The sequence below is a fragment of the Conger conger genome, chromosome 14, assembly GCF_963514075.1.
Source record: "Conger conger chromosome 14, fConCon1.1, whole genome shotgun sequence".
Lineage (NCBI taxonomy): Eukaryota > Metazoa > Chordata > Actinopteri > Anguilliformes > Congridae > Conger > Conger conger.
In genome coordinates, this window is record NC_083773.1 from 15742039 (window position 1) to 15762572 (window position 20534).

General features: G+C 44.4%; 1 protein-coding gene across 4 annotated transcripts; it reads left to right on the forward strand.

Annotated features, from left to right (window-relative positions):
- The first annotated feature begins 2405 nt into the window (after positions 1–2405).
- Positions 2406–19661, forward strand: LOC133109681 (scm-like with four MBT domains protein 1). 4 transcript variants are annotated; one of them, XM_061219156.1, is made up of 21 exons: positions 2406–2481; positions 7962–8043; positions 8170–8264; positions 8544–8784; positions 9175–9263; positions 9755–10007; positions 10484–10581; positions 10742–10843; positions 11344–11506; positions 11905–11987; positions 12260–12386; positions 12585–12698; positions 13016–13058; positions 13460–13527; positions 13611–13783; positions 14035–14144; positions 14637–14812; positions 15107–15285; positions 15384–15596; positions 16072–16200; positions 16453–19661. In XM_061219156.1, the coding sequence occupies exons 2-21, from the start codon at positions 8019–8021 to the stop codon at positions 16591–16593; spliced, it is 2622 nt and encodes an 873-aa protein (XP_061075140.1). In that variant the 5' UTR covers positions 2406–2481; positions 7962–8018; the 3' UTR covers positions 16594–19661. The 4 variants fall into 4 exon arrangements, with proteins under 4 accessions (XP_061075140.1, XP_061075141.1, XP_061075142.1 ...); XM_061219157.1 differs by having other exon boundaries at positions 13644–13783; XM_061219158.1 differs by having other exon boundaries at positions 13463–13527; positions 13644–13783.
- Positions 19662–20534: the final 873 nt, after the last annotated feature.

The following is a 20534-nucleotide window of genomic DNA, read 5'->3' on the forward strand; positions in this document are numbered from 1 at the left end:
TGCAATTCAGGGCTCACCCATCAACATCACCCAGGTTTATTCAGATGTTGTTATTGATTACATGCTATGAAGTATCTGAGTCTTTTAAGATGCATATAGACTAAGAAAACTGGCGTTTAAATAAACGAATTAAGTAAGTAATTCTGACATTTCTTTCTGCCTATCAAGTTGTACAACCAATGGGTATGGTGCATGCGCACATCAGAATTACATAATTTCCCTCATGTTTGGCGACACTCCCATATATTTATGCTACTTATGACTTTTTATTGCATGTTATTCATCATTATTTGTTTTTTCTCAAGCTTTCACTCCTTTTTGATGTTAATTAATGTTCTTTGAATAATGTCAGCACAACTGGGCCCTGTACCTGCCCCTGGCTCCCCTGTCCTACCTGTCAGCTGTGCTGAGACCACCTGCAGCAGCCCGGTGGCACAGTTTGGGTGGGAGCAACGGACACCAGTGGACCCGCTGTTCAGCCAGCCTTCTGATGACGATGTACCCAGCAGTCCTGGTCCAGAGTCATGCCCTAGTTGGAGGGCTACTTGGACCTCACCCACCAGCTGGTGAGAGAGCACCTGAGCAGTGCTGAGGAGGAACTACGACCTGCACTGCTCCAGCCGGGTGTTGCGGGGGAAGCCATCTGGGTATTTAACCCCCACTGACGGAAGGGCTGGTCACCAAAGATAGATAGCAACAGGGAGGACCAGTACAGCCCTACAGCCCTGGCTCATCTGATGTGCTGCACCAGATAAGGCCAGCTCCACCTCCAGCCCTCATCTGTCATCGTAGAGGGGCGGCCTGTAGTGTAATGGTTAAGCTACGTCACTGGGACACGCAAGGTCGGTGGTTTGATCCCCAGTGTAGCCACAATAAGATCTGCACAGCCGTTGGGCCCTTGAGCAAGGCCCTTAACCCTGCATTGCTCCAGGGGAGGATTGTCTCCTGCTTAGTCTGATCAACTGTATGTCGCTCTGAATAAGACCATTTACCAAATGGCAATAATCTAATGTAATGTAATGTATACCAGCTTCGCCTCCAGGTGGTGGAAGCAGAGCACAGCGCTTGCTGCTGTAGAGGGGCAAAATCAGGAAAGGAACAAATATACAACACTGTAAATATCTCTTGAGTTCAGTCTTAAAAGTTGGTTGCATTTTCTTCTTCTCTTAGTCCAAGTAATCCCAAACACATTCAATGATGTTGAGGGCTGGACTCTGAGGTCTGAACACCAGACTTTATCTTCTTAGCAGTGTCCTTGGGGTGATTATCTTGCTATAAAATGAATTTTCTCCAAACCAAACACTGTCCAAAGGTAGCCTATTGTATGATATGTTATTTGTTTGTATTCATCAGCATGTATGATGCCATCAATCAAAACCAAATCACCAACTGCAGATGTTGCTATATAACCCCAAACTTGAACTGATCCTCCACCATGCTTAACTGATAGTTGTAGACATGGTTCAAGAGTATTTCATTGCTTTGACAAGGTAAATACTGCCTTCTCTTACTTCCAAAAATCTCTAAAAGACCAGTTGATGTGTCCAGTTTTGGTGTAATAGTTCTTCTAGGTGCAAATGCTTTTGTTTCCTTTTCTCAGTAGTGGCTTTTTGACAGCTACACATGCCCTCTGACCCTTAGTATTGAGTTGTCTTCTACAAGTGGAAAGATTGACAGAAACACCTGTGGATTTCTTCAGATCTCTCAAAGATAAAATCATTACGAACATTCTGTTTTTGTACATCCCTTTAATGCAGTATGTCAAATTAATGTAATGTAAAGTTGCTAGCTACTGCCTTTGTGATGGTGATAGTTTCAGTAGTTCTTGCCGTTAGAAGCCCCATTTTCTTTGTATCTTGCAATAATCTTTGGAACTCGTTTCTTCATGTATATTCCTTTGACTTTCACCTATGCAATTGAATTATGAATTACCGTGCAGTGAAATGGTATTTGATTAATTATTTCCTCTGTTATTGCATATTTGTCGCACATTTGTACAATTACTTAATTTCATTTTAATTAACGCAGTGTATTTGTGTGTGGAAAAATATAAAGGTGTCAATATGGTGCACAATATGCAGCATTCATATCCATTCCCAGTTACATAATTTTACATAATCTTTGAATGCGTCAAAATAGCAAAGTCCATATTGCATTGCAAACAAAGATACGTTTTGTTAGTATCGATCACATAAATGTTTAACTACTCTAATAAAAATGTGAGAGTCGTGTTCATTTTTACTTAATTTGATAAAACACCATAGCCTTACTAATTCAATATCGCGTGTAAATGACTGTTAGGAAGTTATCTACCGCGCGAAAACGAGGGCTTTTTTTGCAACCCGGTAAAGAAAAGTATAGCCCATTTGTATTTCGGCGGCTGAGCATGCGCAATGACAGAACGTGCCATATTGGAATGAGGCTGAACGAAAAAGCAGACGGAGGCTGCATCTGAAATCGACGTGGAAAAACTCAGTACAGGTGAGACACGCTGTTAAGGACAAATTACTTAAGTAGTTCATAACCTGTGCTAACGGATGAACGTGTTTTTCTGTTTATTTGTGTTGTCTGGATCATTTTTCCTGCTTCTAAAAAGCTAGATTGGGCGCCCTCGAACATAAGCGTCCCTATTGCATAGCACAGGCTCTGACGTTTCAGTAACTTGGTCACAAGCGAAGCGGTGGACACGGTGTACTGAAGCAGCATAGTCGCGCTGGACAGGGATTCTTTCACTTGGTGCTATGCTCAAACTGAGCTGCATATTTTAATACGGAAATGTGTTTAGGAAGAACCCGTTTTATGGCTTCATTTTTTCTTTTCTTTTCAGCATTCGGTGCTCCAGTAGCTAGTAATCCCTGCCCTCTTTTGAAAGTTAACCAATTCGTGCGTTCTTACAACCTGACAGTAGGCTACTGATATTATTTAGTAGCTAGCCAAATGTAGGCTATTGCTTGATATTGCTGTGTAGTTGACCGGCGACTGGACTCTTTAGACAATGACACAAGTTTGAAACCCTATTAAGCACAGCCTACATTGTATCTTTGTGTTTTGTCATTTAGAAATTTTTACTGAAACAAATTGACATACGTATTATAACTGTATGTGTGCTTAGGCCTATATTAATGTTCTAGTCAAAAGGCTGCCCAAACACATGCGCGTGCTTGCACATCTTCAAGTCGCAACATAGATATAGCTCAGTTATTTTTCCCTGTTACAGTAGCAAGCTGGACTATGTTTACACCCAAGTTACGTAACGCGAGAGAACCTTATTGGCGGTAGATCAATCTAGGAATCCGCTCTGAAATTGTGACAATGTTTATTCCCGTATCTCGCAATTTCTTTAACTGGCATGAATGTGGATGAGTGGTGGCATCCCGTGTGCATACTAGTTTCAAGATACAGCGTGCTCAGCACGAGGATGAGCACATAAACTCGGGTTGCGCGATGATCCTTGCAAATAGCAGTCGATACAACACAACACACACACACACACACACACACACTCACACTCACACTCCCACAATCCTTGGTAATATGTAGTAGTAATGTCTCATGTTTACGCTGGATGTGCTTTATACAATGTCTTGCGGTAATCGTATTGTGATCATATTGCAGGCGTTTTCGAATTTTACAAAAAGGTACATGACGGCATGATCTGTTTTATATCAAATTCAGCATTAAAAAAAAGCATAAAAATGTGGTGTTTATGTAGCCTACTCCCTTACCGCAGCATTGTTGAAAGGTGACCTCGACTGTGAATGAGAAGGGCAGGCAATATAACATATTTAGCTTCATGAGGGTTTTGGAGGCTGCCCGGCCATAAATTGACGTTCGCATCGAGTGTGGTGATGTGGTATGGAGATTTACACATATTTTGACACTGTAGGCAGTTGGCTGATATCGACATCAGTTTGGTTTCCAGAAGCTTCACCCTAAAATATCCAACGCACACAGGCCTCAGGACTTTACTTTATCATTGAGGGGAAAGTAATAATCTATGAGAAACTTCACACTAAACTAAATTATATTGTCTTAGGATATTGACCTAACGTCAGGTCATTTGACACAAGCATTTCTCTCTGGCTAATTAATTACACTTAACATTTCACAACATTGTTCCTGTCACAAATAGAATATAATGCAATTTAGCATTTAAAATGTATGTAAATCTTTCTTTCAAATATATTTCTCAAAATATTATAGTGAAACTCCCATCTACATTTTCTTTCACGACTGTGTGTCTGTGTGTTACTTGACTAATACGGTACGTGTATGTGGGGTTGTGTATTACACAGTGAATTGATTTTGTGTACAATACTTAGGCGGTAGTATCTCTGTGTTGGTCCTAAAGTAATTCCTTGTGACCTCAATTGTAAATAATGTGTGATCATAAAGTGACTGTGCAGTGTGTTGTGTGTGTGAGGTGTTTGTGTGCTGTGTGTGGGTATGTGTGTGTTTGTGTATGATAGAGGTGTGTGTTGTGTGTGTGTTGTGCTGTGTGTGTGTGTCTGTGTCTGTGTGTGTGGTGTTATGTTGTTCCCCTGAGATAGCTGTTTTGGTCCATAGAAAGTGGACTATGTGGAGGTCATTCTCTGTGGAACTTGGCTTACAAGGGAAAATTGTTCAGTTTCAACACTTCAGTGTTATTGCATTTCTTCATATGCAATATGTGTGAGTGGCCTCTCTGTCAGCTGGGGTAATTTGTTAATTTTCCTGTCTTTGTGTGGTCTGGGTGGTGGAAGGGCCAGTTGCTGATGTTCAATGTCCTGGAAGCTCTTCGCACTGAGCTTGCAGTTTGTGAATACCTGATTTAGAGAGAACTGTGAACTCTTTGATCTTTGTCCCTCAGTGTGGCAATTCACTTTCCTAAAACATTCACACAGGTACCTTGTACTGGTGCCAGTCAAAGTACTTGTATCATCAGGTTTATACGCTTTATTCCCAGGTGTACACTGCCATTGCATCCATGAGCAAGTTATGAAACCAGTAAAATATCTAGTGATACATGTGAATTATATGTTAAGTGCTTAAGTGTTCTTGGATAAATTCCAGCATATAGACTTATAATGCATTACACATAATTGGCTTTTATGGGAATGTATCGACCAGGTCTTTTCAGAGTTTGGCTTTTTCAGTCATTAAACACATTGTTGAATCAGATGTGACCGAGTCATTCTTGGCTGGCCTGGCCTTTGTGTGCGCCTTGCTGCTCTTTTTCCCCACTGTTTTTCTTCAGTTGAGACCTGGCCCTCCAGCGTGTCACATTGAGCACAATGTGTGCTGCTGCTCTAATCCCGGGCGAGTGAATGGGCAGCTGGCAGCAGAGCTGTCTACCGCTCGTCTGGCCATTAATAAAGACATCAGCGCTCACAAAGACAGCTTGACAGCCCATCTGAATGAAGGGTCGATGTGTTTAGACCATGGTGTGTGTGTGTGTGTGTGTGTGTGTGTGCGCAAGTGTGTGTTTGTGTGTTTGTGTGTGTGTGTGTGTGTGCGCGCGCAAGTGTGTGTGTGTGTGTGCGCGCGCAAGTGTGTGTGTGTGTGTGCACATGCTTGTGTTGGCATGTGTGTGTGCATGCGTGCGTGCGTGCGTGTGTGTGTGTGTGTGTGTGTGTGTGCACATGCTTGCGTTGATGTGTGTGGTTAGATTGATGTTGTATTTACTAATTTAATGGAGTTAATTTAATGGTAATGTTGCACTTTATTATTTCAAAGGGAATGATGACTGAGGTTACAGTATGAGGCAGATTTATTCTCTGGTAAATGTGTATTTTTCCTGAATCTGGTGATACAGGTATCTGTGTTAACTAGAAATAATTATTAAGATTTCCCAATTTTACTAAACCTAATTTTTATAAGTGTGGCTTAGGAAAGAGACACAGTGCACATATAATTTATCTATATTTATCAATAATTTGGAAAAAGGGTGTGTGTGTGAATGCGCGTGTGCACGCGTGTGTGTGTGTGTGTGTGTGTGTGTGTGTGTGTGTGTGTGTGTGTTTGTTGTGTTCAGTGAGGGTGAATAATACTGATTGGTGTGATGGTCTCCCTCAGTGGAGATCTTGGGGTCGTGGCCCTCTGTTTTTGGTTGAAGAAATGCACAGAACCCCCTCAAAGAGCTGCAATGAGGTGGGAATGGGGTGGGTGAGTAGGGGGGGTGGGGAGATTTGGGGGTCAGGGATAGAAGCTCCCTGCCTAACCTGCTATCCCACCGCCATTTTCCTTGCTGTTGTGTGGGGTAACTGCTGCCCCCTAAGGTATGCACTATTTATGTTTGTTTACATGAAGATATGTCATTTTGATATCCGGAGAAGCTCTAATATTCTGTATCCTTATCTTCCACCTGAACAGGATAGAAACATTTTTATTTCTGTGTCAGACTTTAAAAGCTGTGGTAATATGCATGCAACCTGAACTATTTTCACTATTCATACACACTGCTTAAAAAGCTGCGTTGCTGTATGTTATCTTTCTGAATTTCAAGAGCGATATTCCACTTTTGTCAAATTATGGCGGAAATACTCCTGCCTGTAATCCTGTCAGAATCACTCCTTTCCCCACGCCCATGCATGCATCCCATTCTCTTCTCAGAGTCGAATCTTCTTTCCCTGTCCCCCTGTCAACACAAGTCAAAAGCCTTGGCATCGTCCTGGACAATACTTTATCCTTTGGTCCCCACATGAAAAACATCTCATGGACTGCTTTTTTTCACTTACGCAATATCTCCCAACTCCCCTCACTCTCCCACACCAGTGCTAAAACTCTAATCCATGCCTTTGTCACCTCCCAGCTGGATTACTGATACAGCATCCTCTCAGGAGTCCCCACTAGACTCACCAACAAACTTCAAATTATACAACATTCTGCTGCCCGAATCCTCACCCGCACAAAATCTCATGACCACATAACACCCATCCTCACTCAGCTACACTGGTTACCAGTTCAACAGCGCACTGATTTCAAGATCCTCCTACTCACATACAAGGCTTTGAACACCCTTGCACCCCCCTATCTCTCTGACCTTCTTCACGACTACACCCCAACTCGCACTCTTCGCTCCTCCTCAGCTGGCCTCCTGTCGATCCCCACCACCCAACTCTCTACTATGGGTGCTCGAGCATTCAGCTCTACAGCACCCAGGCTCTGGAACTCTCTACCCATACACATCTGCCATACAGAGTCACTGTCATTTTTCAAAAAACTTCTCAAAACTCATCTGTTTATTCTTGCATACCCCTGACTGTTTCCTTCCCTTTACATGTTGTTGTGTTTATCTCTGTCTGCTGTCTGTTTGTTTGATATGAATTGTATGTTCATTGTAAATTATTTTTATTTGGATATATTGTATCATGTTTTCTTTTTTTTTGTTGATGATTTTTAATTGGATATTTTGTATCATGTTTTTACCATGTTTATTTTGTATTTTGCCCAATGTAAGGTGACCTTGAGTGTTTAGAACTTCAAAATGTATTATTATTATTATTATTTCTTTTCTTTTCCTTTATCTGCCGCTGTTTCTCTCACTCATTCCCTGTCTTCCTCCATCAACTCTGCATTTACTATGTTCTTTTTTTAATAGCATCAAAAGAAATGGCTATATTTTCAATGTAATACAATGAAAAAGGACAATATCAACACCCGGTAAACACAGGTTTTTTGTTTTTTTTAAATAGCTAGCTGACAGACCTACTGGGCAATTATACTGAAATAATATGTATGAAAGTCCGGCAGATTTGACGTTAATTGTTTAATGGTAATTCATCTCACTTGATATACTTAATATACGGGTGTGATACAGGAATAATTTGGATGTTTGCACAGCACCTTTTTGCCTTCGTTTTATTTTTATTTTTTCTGATGTTAGCACAGTGCCTCAGCTATTAATGTCTGTGGGGAAATTACACAGTTTGTCTGAGAGGATGGCTTTTGCATATTTCAATTTGTGTCCTGTGGTCTTTCAGAGTAGTGGGCACGTTTTGGCCTGGTGCAGTACCGAGTGACCATCAGCGGACGCCACCATGAACCATGAGCTGCTGGATTCTGGTTAGTTTCAGTGTTTGGATTTCCTCGTGTGTTATAGGGTAGGGTGTGTGCATTGATAATATAAGTTTCTGTAGATTTAGTATTGGTTGACGAACAGCACAGTGAGATGTGCCGTGTTGCTTTCAGACGCAGGCTCTGGGCAGGACGAATCCGAGTTCAACTGGGACGAGTATCTGGAGGAGGAAGGGGCGACGGCTGTACCCCACCACGCCTTCAAACACGTGAGGCCCATGTTCCTGCACATGCGTTCTCACTCATCAGCCACGATTTATCACATTCATCGGTTCATTAGGAATGTTTCAGCGCGCAGGTTTTTTTTTCCAATTGATTTTGAAAATGAATTGAATGAATGTTAATTAATGAAGTTAGTCTACTTTCTGATAGTGAGAACAGGAGCGGCTGTGCTGCTGAGATTTGTTCTGAAGCGGTGCAGGTCGTGCTCGTCCCTGCGCTCCACCCTCCTGCCAGGCCTGTGACAATGCGTCCCCCTGCCCCTCCAGGTTGACCTGAGCTTGCACACGGGCCTCACTCCAGGCATGAAGCTGGAGGTGTGTGTAAAGGGTGAGCCCGAGGGCTTCTGGGTAGCCACTATCATCACCACCTGCGGGCAGCTGCTGCTGCTGCGTTATGAGGGTTACCACGACGACCGCCGGGCAGACTTCTGGTGTGACATCATGACCGCCGACCTGCATCCCATTGGCTGGAGCAGACAGCACGGACGAGAAATGAGACCTCCCGAGGGTGAGCTCAGGGCCAGTGTGTGCAGAGCCTGGATGGGGGGGGGGCTTGGCTTCATTACTCATTGTCTAGTGCAGGTATTGTCTAATATTTTATGTGAAGTTACCTGAACATGATGCCCTGTGGGAGCTGAGGACCTCACCACAGTTAACGGTGGACTCTCCAACGGTGCAATGCAGTGGTTCATTCCACACCACTACCACACCAGTATTCTTTTTAGTTTTAGTTTTTTGATTTTTAGGTTTTCCAGATACCAGTTTGAAACCCCATCTCAGATGGTTGGGTGACCTGGCCAATGTAGACTGTATAATATTTGAAACATTTTAGTCTGTTAGACATTGCGCTTCTGCTTTATGCAGCCCCATGACACGTGCTTTGTATCGCCCTCTTCAGGTGTACGTGAGAAGCATGAGAACGTGGATGCCCTTCTGGAGAAGTCTCTGTCAGAGGGCTGTAGTGCGCCTGCCAATCTGCTGGAGGGGGTAAATGAGAGGGGCCATTTTGTATAGGGGTGTTTCTGTCAAGCAGGAATGTGGGAGAGAGACAGTGTTTTGGGTGGCCATTGGCTCAGGCTATTCACACAAAGCCATTAACTTTGACCCCACATAAACAGAAAGACATTTAAAATGACAGTTTTACTTGACCATCATTTAGAATGGTATAGACAACCATATTCATTCCATCAACCATACAATTTTTTCCATACAGCTGAGTAATCACTGAATCAATATGGACAGTACTGTACATTGGACAAGGATACAGCAGCACTGCCAGACTTTGAATCCAACCTTCAGGTTACAAAGCCAACTCTTTAGCCCCTATGCCACAAAACCAAAAACCTCTCTAAATGTGATGGTAGACCACAGTAATTTCAACCAGCGGTAATTAGAGAATGAACAGGGTCTCTGGACACAGCAGCGCCCTGTCTCTGAGTACTGTGATCGCCGTCTGACCTCCACCCTCTTCCTCTCAGCCACACAGGGGCAGGAACCCCCTGGACCTGCTAGCCCCAGGTTTGAGTGTGGAGCTGCAGGACCGGGAGGATGCTGGAACGGCATGGGCGGCCCAGATCCAGGAGAATGTCGGGGGACGACTGCGTCTCCGCTATGCTGGCACAGAGGGGTTGCCACAGAAGCAGGCCAGTCTTTGGCTATTCTACCTGCACCCCTACCTGCACCCCCCTGGCTGGGCCAAGGAGCATGGATGCACACTATCTCCCCCTGTTGGTCAGTGTGAAGGCTACACCTACACTATACATGTGTACTTTCTACCTATGGTATAGGGCAGTGCTACTCACCAGCACGTCCTGTGGGCCGCTGTGTCTGCAGGCACTTGCTTCAATCGTGCACTACAGCAGTGCTTCACTATTTATCTTATCTGAACCAAGCAGGGAAAATACTGAGGAAAATCACGTGTTGTAGGAGCGAATGCCTGCAGATGCTGCGGCCCGCAGGATTTGGAGTTGAGTAGCGCTGGTATAGGGAATAAAAACACATGGTGGTTAAATTATCAATCTGAGAAGATGAATTATTAATAATGAATTATTACGGTGGTGTCGATCTATAACGCATTTCTATTTTTGGGGGGTTTTTCAGATGTTTCGGAATCTGACTTGTGTCTTGTGTTCCAGGCATTTTCAGTGTATCATGTGTTAAATATGTGCATGTTCTCTGTGCTAAACGCACGCTGCACTGTCCTCCAGGACTCCGTGGTCTGCGCAGCGAGGCCCAGTGGGATGAGGTTCGACAGAGGACCATCAGTCAAACCGAGGACAGCGACATCACTGGGGAGCTCTTCAAGGTACAGCAGAGCCTTCTGCTACCTCTGTCCCTCTCTTTCTCCGACCAACTCTCCCCTCTCCAGCTCACTTCTCTCTTTCTCCTGCTGTTCTTCCTCTCCCGCTCTCCCGGAGCGGTGTTGGGTGTGTTTGTGCTCTGAGCTCTGACTCTGTGGTGTGCAGGACCAGCAGACCGTCTGTGCTCACTCCTTCACTGAGGGCATGAAGCTGGAGGCTGTGGATCCCATCTCCCCTTTCTGCATCAGACCTGCCACTGTCACCAAGGTAACCACCACCCGCCCTCTGCCACGTCCCTGTCTTACGTCCCTCAGCTCTTCCTCAGGCCCCCGCCATTTACCCAGAAACCTCCACAGCGCTCTCGCCTCATCCCCCTCATTGGATGAGCCTGTCCATACAGATTTCTCTAACGAGACTGTGGTTTTGAATGAGTGAATAATTGCTATGGCTTTTGTGTGGCTAGTGTTTTGTCGCTACGCAATAAGTTTCACACACAGGCATAGGCAAACTTTTTCTTGCAACTGTACAATGCAGTCAAGAGTAGAAGCCAATTACGTTTTGTTCCCTAAAATGGGGAGACAATGTATAAAAAGGGATGCAATTCCTACACGGATCGCCCGATATGGATGTACATACGCTCAAATTACAGGTGACAGTCTGCACTTTAACCTTCTATTCATGGTTTAATTTCACATCCAATGTGCTGGAGTACAGAGTCAAATAATTATGGACTGCTCTGTATGTTGTGATTGTCTTTGTCTGTGCAGGTGTTCAGTGACCAGTACTTCCTGGTAACGATGGACGATCTCCGGACAGAAGCTGGGGCCACAGGGGCCCGGGGCCCCTCGTTCCTGTGTCACAGGGACAGCATCGGGATCTTCCCTGTGCAGTGGAGCCTGAAGAGTGGCCTGCAGCTCGGCCCCCCGCCAGGTCAGATTCCCCGTGCTCTGATGGGTGCATTTACACTGCCATCGCAAACGACCGCAGACTAGACTAGCACTGCTTATTGCAAAACTGACTGGACTAGCAAAGATCGAATAAGGTGTTGAGCGCGATGTTCTAGTAATCAGTACAGCAAAAATAACTGGAGAAGTACAGATCAACTAGATAAGTGTACTTTTAAACTTGAATTCCAAGACTACTGTGAATTTTTTTTTATTATTATTATTTATTATTTTTTTATTATTTTTATTTGAAGAAATTGGGACCTGGTTTCTTGAGCTACCGTCCACATCTGGCTCTGTCCTCTGTCTGCTGTTGTTTTACGAGTGTCTGTTTGTTTGCTTGTGTGTGTGTGCGTTTGGGTGGTTGGTTCTCTCCATTTGCAGGATACCAGGGGCAGGACTTTGACTGGGCAGATTACCTGAAACAGTGTGGGGCAGAGGCTGCACCTGAACACTGCTTCCCCACTGTAAGTCAGACGGCAGATCGGGGCTCAAATAATTGCAGACAATACACTGTCATACAGAACAGCATGCTACACTTTCTGTATACAATAACTTTCAAGTGATACTTTGAAAATAACCTTTCCTAATGTGCACTGATCAGGGAGTGGGATGGTTGAATGATATACTGAACATAATATTCTCTACACCTCAATTCAGCTCACTTCAGGTGCCTTTAATATGTTCTATTTGCATTGAAGTTATTGTGAAACTCTCTCTCTCTCTCTCGCTCTCTCAGGAGCAGTGTGATCATGATTTTAGGGTGTCAATGAAGCTGGAGGCAGTAAACCCACTCTCCCCCGAACATATCCACGTGGCAACTGTCACCGGGGTCAGAGGTCAACACCTCTGGCTTCGGCTGGAAGGTGAGTGAAGGAAGCAGTGAAATAGACATTGTTGCTGTATCACAGGCACGCTATTGTGTGTGTGTGTGAATGTGAATGTGAATGTGAATGTGATTGTGATTGTGAATGTGATTGTGAATGTGATTGTGATTGTGAATGTGAATGTGAATGTAGGAGAGACCTGCATCTTTCTATTGTTGTCTCCCTGCCTTTGTCCAGAGTTGAAGCAGTCAGTTCCAGAGCTAATTACCCATGTGGACTCCATGGATATATTTCCTGTCAGCTGGTGTGAGACCAATGGCTACTCCCTCCGACACCCCCGTAAGCCTCCAGGTCGGTGCCATATAACCACGTATTTCCTGCTTTACAAGCCCCTCTGCTGAAACCAGTTCACTCCCTCATGCTAATGAGCTGCCTGAAGTCATAACTAAACTGTTACATGGATAAATGGAATACTGATGGTATAAATACTGGTCTCCATTAAAGCATGTTTGTTGCCTAGGAGAACAAGGTGTTTGAACCAGGTGTGTGCTGAATGCTACAGAAAGATGTGTGCTCATAGGTACTGTATGTACTGTAATTCAGCCTGCGTGTGGTATGATATGTATGAAGTTGCTGTCATGAACCGTCAGTTTAACTTGCCTTCGCAGTTCAGAAGGAGAGGAAGGTAGCAGTGGTCCAGCCAGCTAAGCAGTAAGTATTCCAGACACTGAAGGGAATAAATACTCTGTATACTTTTCAGTGTGATCGCAGACCGGGAATACGTTTACTGCCAATAGGAAAAAAGATTTGCCTGTGTGACAACAATCACACTGATTTTAATCCCCCAGTATTTCTCCATTGTAGCCTGGGTGGAAAAGAGTATAAAGCTCTGCACACTTCTCTGGGCCCATGGGACTTGGAATCCCTGTTCTCCCTCTTACTTCTGCCCCTGCCTGCTATGACACTTAGAACTGATCAATATTACATTAAAAACAGGAGGAGCCTTAGGTAATGAAACTGAGAAAGTCTCTGGTGCAATGAATGAAGTGTTTTGACTTTGACATCAGTCTTGCAGCCTCACTGGTCTGAGGTCTCACTTTATCACTCTTCAGCAGGACTCTGCCTAGAGCTTCACTTCCTGATGCCCTGAAACAGCAGGTGAACAGCCAGTCAGAGAACGGTGAGTGGTCCTGCACATGCCCACACAGACCTTGTGTATTCCCTGTCAGTAGGAATGGTTTAACGCATTGCAGCGTGCTCTAGCCGGTTCTGTGCTTTGGGCTTGTGGCACGACAGGAACAGGGAATGGAAAGTACACCTGCCCCAAGATCTACTTCAACCACCGCTGCTTCTCCGGGCCGTACCTGAACAAGGGCCGCATCGCCGAGCTGCCGCAGTGCGTGGGGCCCGGGAACTGCGTCTTAGTGCTGAAGGAGGTGAGAGAGGTCGGCCCGCACTGAAACACGCTGCACTTCACAAACCGAGTGGAGTTACGCACTTACTCTTTTAGTGAGTCTGCCTTCCTCATCCTCTTCATTTCTCTCTCTCCCCCTGCTTCACGCTTCGCTCTCTTCCCGCATTTTCCATTCATCATCAACTTCCCCCCCCTTCTGCCTCCTCTTTCCTACCTTATCCCAAACTCCCTCCAACACCCTCTCTTGCCCTGCTCTCTGCGGCTCTCTGCCAGGTGCTGACGCTCCTGATTAATTCCGCCTACAAGCCCAGTCGTGTGCTGAGGGAGCTGCAGCTGGACGAGGAGGCGCGCTGGCACGGCCAGGGGGAGGCGCTCAAGGCCAAGTAAGAGACCTTTTCAAACTGAGCACTGCTGCCTGACAGCAAGGAGGTCTTGGGTTCGAATCCCCGTCGGCCGGGGCCTCTCTGTGTGGAATTTGCATGTTCTCCCCGTGTTTGTGTGGGTTTCCTCCAGGTACTCCGGTTTCCTCCCACAGTCAAAAGACATGCAGGTTAGGCTGATTGGAGAGTCTAAATTGCCCGTAGGTATGAGTGTGTGAGTGAATGGTGTGTGTGCCCTGTGATGGACTGGCGACCTGTCCAGGGTGTATCCCTGCCTTTCGCCCAATGTATGCTGGGATAGGCTCCAGCCCCCCTGCGACCCTGTTCAGGATAAGTGGGTTAGGATAATGAATGAATAAATGAATGAATGAAGACTGTATTGCTAGTGCCATAATGCAATACTGGGTTATGCTTTCATTAAGCTGTATAAGCTTTCACCTGCAGCAAACTTGGACACTTACTTGTGCTGGCCTGAGCTGTGGTTCTGCCCTGCAGATACAAGGGGAAGAGCTACCGGGCCACAGTGGACATCGTACGCACTGCGGACCAGGTTGCTCAGTTCTGCAAGAGGACCTGTATCAAGCTGGAGTGCTGCCCAAACCTGTTTGGACCGAGGATGGTCCTGGAGCAATGTTCCGAGAACTGCTCTGTTCTAACCAAGACCAAATACAGTCAGTACCATTGCTTTCTTTCAGTCTGTTGCACATATCCTGTTGGTCACTAGATTGTCCCATTGACTACCAGGTTATGAACTCACCCTCATGTATTCATGCAGTGACGTGTGTGAGGGGAATGTACTGTAAAACTAAACATAAAAACACGATGCAGCTGCCCATTCCAATAAGGTGGGACAAACGGGGAAGCCACTCAGGTTCAGGCCACTGTGGGCTATCCCCTTTATTTTATAGAAGCAGTCTGTAAGTTTATGGTGTTGAGTTTTTTGTATGTTTGTGTGTGTACTGTAGCACATTACTATGGTAAAAAGAAGAGCAAACCTGTTGGACGCCCACCGGGCGGTCACACCAATCTGGAGGGAGGGATGAAGAGGCCAGGAAGGAGGAGGAAGCGAAGGAAACACTTCTTCGTCCACAAAAAGAAACGCTCCTCAGCCTCGCTCGACAGCACCCCTGCTGGCTCGCCACAGGTAGTGCACACGGCAGAGTCCGACCCAGATTAACTAAAACATGCACACACATACACACTTACAGAGACTGAGTTTACCCCCCCCCCCCCCCACTACAGGGCAGCGGTGAGGATGAGGAAGATCTGGATGAGGAAGACTCCTTGAGTGAAGACTCTGGCTCCGAGCTGCAGGATGAACAGCAGGACGACTCCGAAGTCTCAGAGAGAAAATCTCAGCCCCCCTCCCCCACAGAGAAGCCCCGCCCCTCCCGCCGTCGCAAAGCCCGCTCCTCCTCCTACTCTGACGACGAGAACCAGCCTCCCTCGCCCAAGGTGATGTGCTCTGCACTCCTCTACTCCACATTCTCCACACTCTGTTCATAGACTGGCCACACCAGTAGCCTCGCGTCACCCTTTCTTTTTCATTACTTTTTGTTTGTGGTGTGTGACTGCACACACCACAAAGGGGGAAGTTGATGATGAATGGAAAATGCGGGAAGAGAGCGAAGCGTGAAGCAGGGGGAGAGAGAGAAATGAAGAGGATGAGGAAGGCAGAAATTTGAATGTATTGCTGCTTTGTGACTGTTTAGTCTATGTACTGTGCAACTGTGATGCCTGATGTTTAACTGTGTCATGTGACTGTGAGGCCACTTGGATGTAACTGATGTGTCCCTGTGCTGTGACTTTGTGCTGACCCTTCTGGTTGGCTGCTGTTTCTTAACAGCGTGGTGACTGTGTTGTGTTCCCTGTTGCCCAGCTGTACTGTGTTTCGGGTGTGTAACTGTGCTCTGTGCTGTCTGTGTCCTAGAGCCTACGGGGGGAGGTGCCGCAGAAGCTGCACTTTGACAGCAGCCCACTGGAGTGGAGCGTGACCGATGTGGTGCGCTTCATCAGGACCACAGACTGCGCTCCCCTGGCTCGCATTTTCTTTGACCAGGTACACTCGTATGGGCACCCCTCTGATTCACTCTCACACAAATCAAAATAAAATACAAAATGGATGGACACACATTCTTGTGTCTGAGCATTTTGCACTTTCTTGGCTGAAAGTGTCAATAGCTCTGAATATGTATGTTCTTATATGCAGGATATTGCCAGACTATCAAGTTCTGTCTCAGTCGCTATGTCTGCCTGACGAGCTGTGCAATACAATGGTCTCCATACGCCTGTTGTATATCCTTGCTTTCAGGAGATTGATGGACAGGCCCTACTCCTCCTGACCCTACCCACAGTGCAAGAGTGCATGGACCTGAAGCTGGGCCCCGCCATCAAACTGTGTCACCACATTGAGAAGGTCAAGCTAGCCTTCTATCAGCAGTTTGCCAGCTGAGGGCACTAGAGGCAGGAAATGGATACGCTGCATGAAACATCTCTGCATATACTGGAACCCACAATTGGTGGCACAGAACAAAGAAACCTCTCCTTCAACAGTAGCAGTGCAATGTTACCTCTTTCTTTCTGTCATTTTTAATTGATTTGTTGATCTTTCTGGAGATGGAAACATTGTAGTTTGACACTGGCGGCTGCCTCTCTGATTCAGTGAGCAGGCTCTACAGGAAGTGATGAGGTGTTTGACTTTGAATATACTGTCTCTGGAGCTGGTATACCTTTTGCTTCCAACAATTTAACCACATTGGAGGTATTATTGGAGAACGAGGCATTTCCGATGTTGGGGATAACTGTGATAAGATGCTCCGTAAAGTTTGGGACAAATATGTGTTTATTTTTTATTGATTTGTCTGTGTACTTCGCAATTGTAGATTTGTAATCAAATTATTAACGTGTGGTTAAATTGCACATGCTCAGTTTTTATTTGAGGGCATCACTTTATGTACACCTTGGTTTCACCACGTAATAATTTCTGTGCTTTTTATATGGAGTCCCCTCATTTCAGGCTGGCCATCTTCAGCTCCTGCTTATTTTGGGGGCTTTTTCTTCAAGTTTTCTCTTCAGTGTATGAAATGCATGTTCAGTCAGGTGAATTACTTGGCCAGTCAATCATTTTTCCAGTTTTTAGCTTTGAAAAATTAATTTCAGTTTGTTCTAGCAGCATGTTTGGATCTTTATCTTGATGCAGGATGAAGCACTGTCCAATGAGTTTAGATGTATTCAGTTGAACTTAAGATAAGATAAGTACACTTCTGAATTCATTCTGCTGCTGCTATCAGCAGTTAAATAATCAGTGTTAACAAGTGGCAGCCATACATGCCCAAGCCGTAACACACCCGGCATCATGTTTCACAGATGAGGGGGGGATGCTTAGGATCCTTTTGGCCTCCACACTTTGCTCTTGCCATCAAGTGAATCTTGATCTCATCTGTCTGTAAGACAGATGTAGCCTCTGTTGTTCTGTTCATGAAGTGTTCTGCGGATCGTAGTCACTGACACATCCCTACCTGCCTCCTGAAATGTGTTGTGATCTGTCAGAGAGGTGTTGAGGAATTTTTCTTCATTATATTGTGAATTTCGCTGTCGTCAATCATTGAGGTCTTCCTTGGCCTTCCAGGCCCTTTCCTGTTAGTGAGCTCACCAGTGCTGTCTTTCTTCTCAATGATGCTCTGCACAGTTTTTTTTTCTTATTTGATTGCATCATCATGGCTTTCTTGACCTTCATTAGCCCATTTCTGGTCCTCAATAACTCCAGTGGCAATCCAAAATTTAGAATCAAGACTGGATTCTGAAATCTCTCGTACCTGCATTAAGGAAGCAATTGAACTTGCCTGACTAATCAGGAACACATGTGAAGCCATTTCTCCCAAATGGTATGGGGAATATATGTCAAAATTTCTACATGATGAAACCAAAATGTATACCCTTTAATGAAAGATGAGAATCTGCACTTTAACCACGGGTGAATTGTTTGATTACAAATGTAAAACTGCAGTACAGATCCACATGAAAAGAAAGTCTTTGTCCCAAACATTATAGAGTTCACTGTACATACTTTTGTGTAGGTTTTTTTAAATCATGTTTATAGTTGTATATTTTAGGCATCATTTCATCAGTAGAGCCAGGTTTTGCAGCATGAATGTATTAAAACAATTTATTCCCTAAGCAATCTGTGCATAGACCATACTACTGTGTCTGGCTGGAAATTCACAGTTTGCTCATCAGTAAAATACTACAGCATATGGATCGAATATACTCTGTGGCTGTTTAACGCCCTTTCAGTTATTATTAGCATGAGCAGTAATTACAAACTATGACTGTGGAGAAACCAATTTAAGAATCCCTTCTTGAGTCAGGTATTTCCTGCTAACCCACATCTTGCCAATGTCCTTGTCAATGTTCGGACACTTTTCAAATAACTACAGGGCTATGCAAAAGTCATGTGACTGCTATGCATTGTCTGCTACAAACATGCAAATGATGTGAAAATATTTTCTCATTGTAGATTTGTTATTAAATTATAATGCAATAATACAGATTTTTGAGAAGTTGGAGGTGCACAATAAGTAGGATCAAGTAATGCAGATTATCTTGGCTGCAGTGAAAAAAAGAAAAACTATGTGTCCAGTCTGTTCACAGAGCATCATCATTTCTGTTCAGTTCTGTGTTGCTGCCTGTGTGGAAAGTGCACTTCATCGATATTATTGTGTTTTGTTTTCTGAGAATTTGCTGCATCCTCCCCATGGTAAGGATGTCCTATACTGTCTTCTGTTTATTGAGTGATGTCCTTGGCAAGGGAATAGAAGCACTCATTTTTACTGCAGGGAAGGTACTACAGATCATTTCTATCATACATTTCTATCTTGTGAAAAACATGGATTTGAATTTTAAAAAGAAAATAGCTGGTTTTGTAGGATTTAGGCTTTTACATTCTCGTTTTGGCATTTGAAAAAAATCTGACTGACATCTCCTGTCTCACAAATGTCCTTTGGCGTTAAGACCATTATCACCACCCAGGAAATTATCGAGTGTACATGCATCAGCAGACTAGAGATGAGTCCTAGATTGTGATGTGATAATTTGGGATGAGTCCATCAGAAAGGCACTGGGGAATGGTGATGAGTTGGTGTGAAATGGTCAGGCAGAGTCCCAGCTTGGTGTAGTTATCATCCAGATGCAAGAAGTGCATACAATCTTAGTATGCTTATTTATCCATGGTCAAGCTCTTTCACCCTCGTTGGTTTCTGGGTTCTAGTATTGCTTGGGCTGATTAAACCATGTGGTGTGTTTTATGCTTTTTTATTTTGTTAGATTTTCTTTGTTAATAGAAAACTCATCTTCCTATTGATTTTCTTCTCTGGTTAAAATAACAGGGATTGTGATATCAGATGAACAAATTCATTGTTTGACGTGTATGTAAATAATATTGTAAGTACATTAATGGAATATGATTGCTATTTAAAACGTAAATAGAAATTAATTTTAACAAAATAAAGTTTTTACAGTGAATTATTTTTTGTCTTGGTCAGTGTGAGACCTGAGAAGCTTGCCATATAGAATTTATCCAAAGCGCTGTACAATTGATGCTTCTCATTCACCCATTCACACACACAGCGATTGGCTGCCGTGCAAGGCACCAACCAGCTCGTCGGGAGCATTTGGGGGTTAGGTGTCTTGCTCAGGGACACTTCCAAAACACCCAGAGCTGGATTGAACCAGCAACTCTCCAATTGCTCTTACCTCCTGAGCCAATGTTGCCAATAAGGAGGTAACCGCATGTATTGAGATTATCCTATGCAATTGTGAACTCGGTTATATGAAGTAGGCTATAGTATATTGGCTGGCTATGAATGAAGGGGGGTGGGGTCCGGGGGACATATTTAGCGTAGGCCTAAGTGACAATGGGCTAAAAACAGGACTATCAAGAGATGACACAATATGGATGTAAGTGTCCTCAAATTAATGCTGACAGTCATATTAATTGTTTCATTCTGCCTTAAACCATAAACCTTAAAGTGCACCCCCTACTGCTGGCACTGCTACATGACATACACTACCAGTGTGAAAATCACTCCAAAATTCAGAAATGCATTGCTGGAAAGTTCATCCTGTATCATAGTTTTCAGCATAAAAGCAAAAATACAGATTTTATTTGTTGTGGGTGAGTCGGGCGACATACAGGAGGCTGCTACCATAATTGTCTTGAATGAATCTGATTTCCCTCCAGCCTCCCTAACCGGGATTTCCCAGGGTGCAGTATGAGACCTCATCAAGTGAGGACGGACTGCCACCAACCAAACATCATTCCAGTTGCTTAATGTCCTTGAGCTCTTTCCAATTACTCATATTTGCCAAAGTCCAAGTTTCATTGTTCCTACCTCT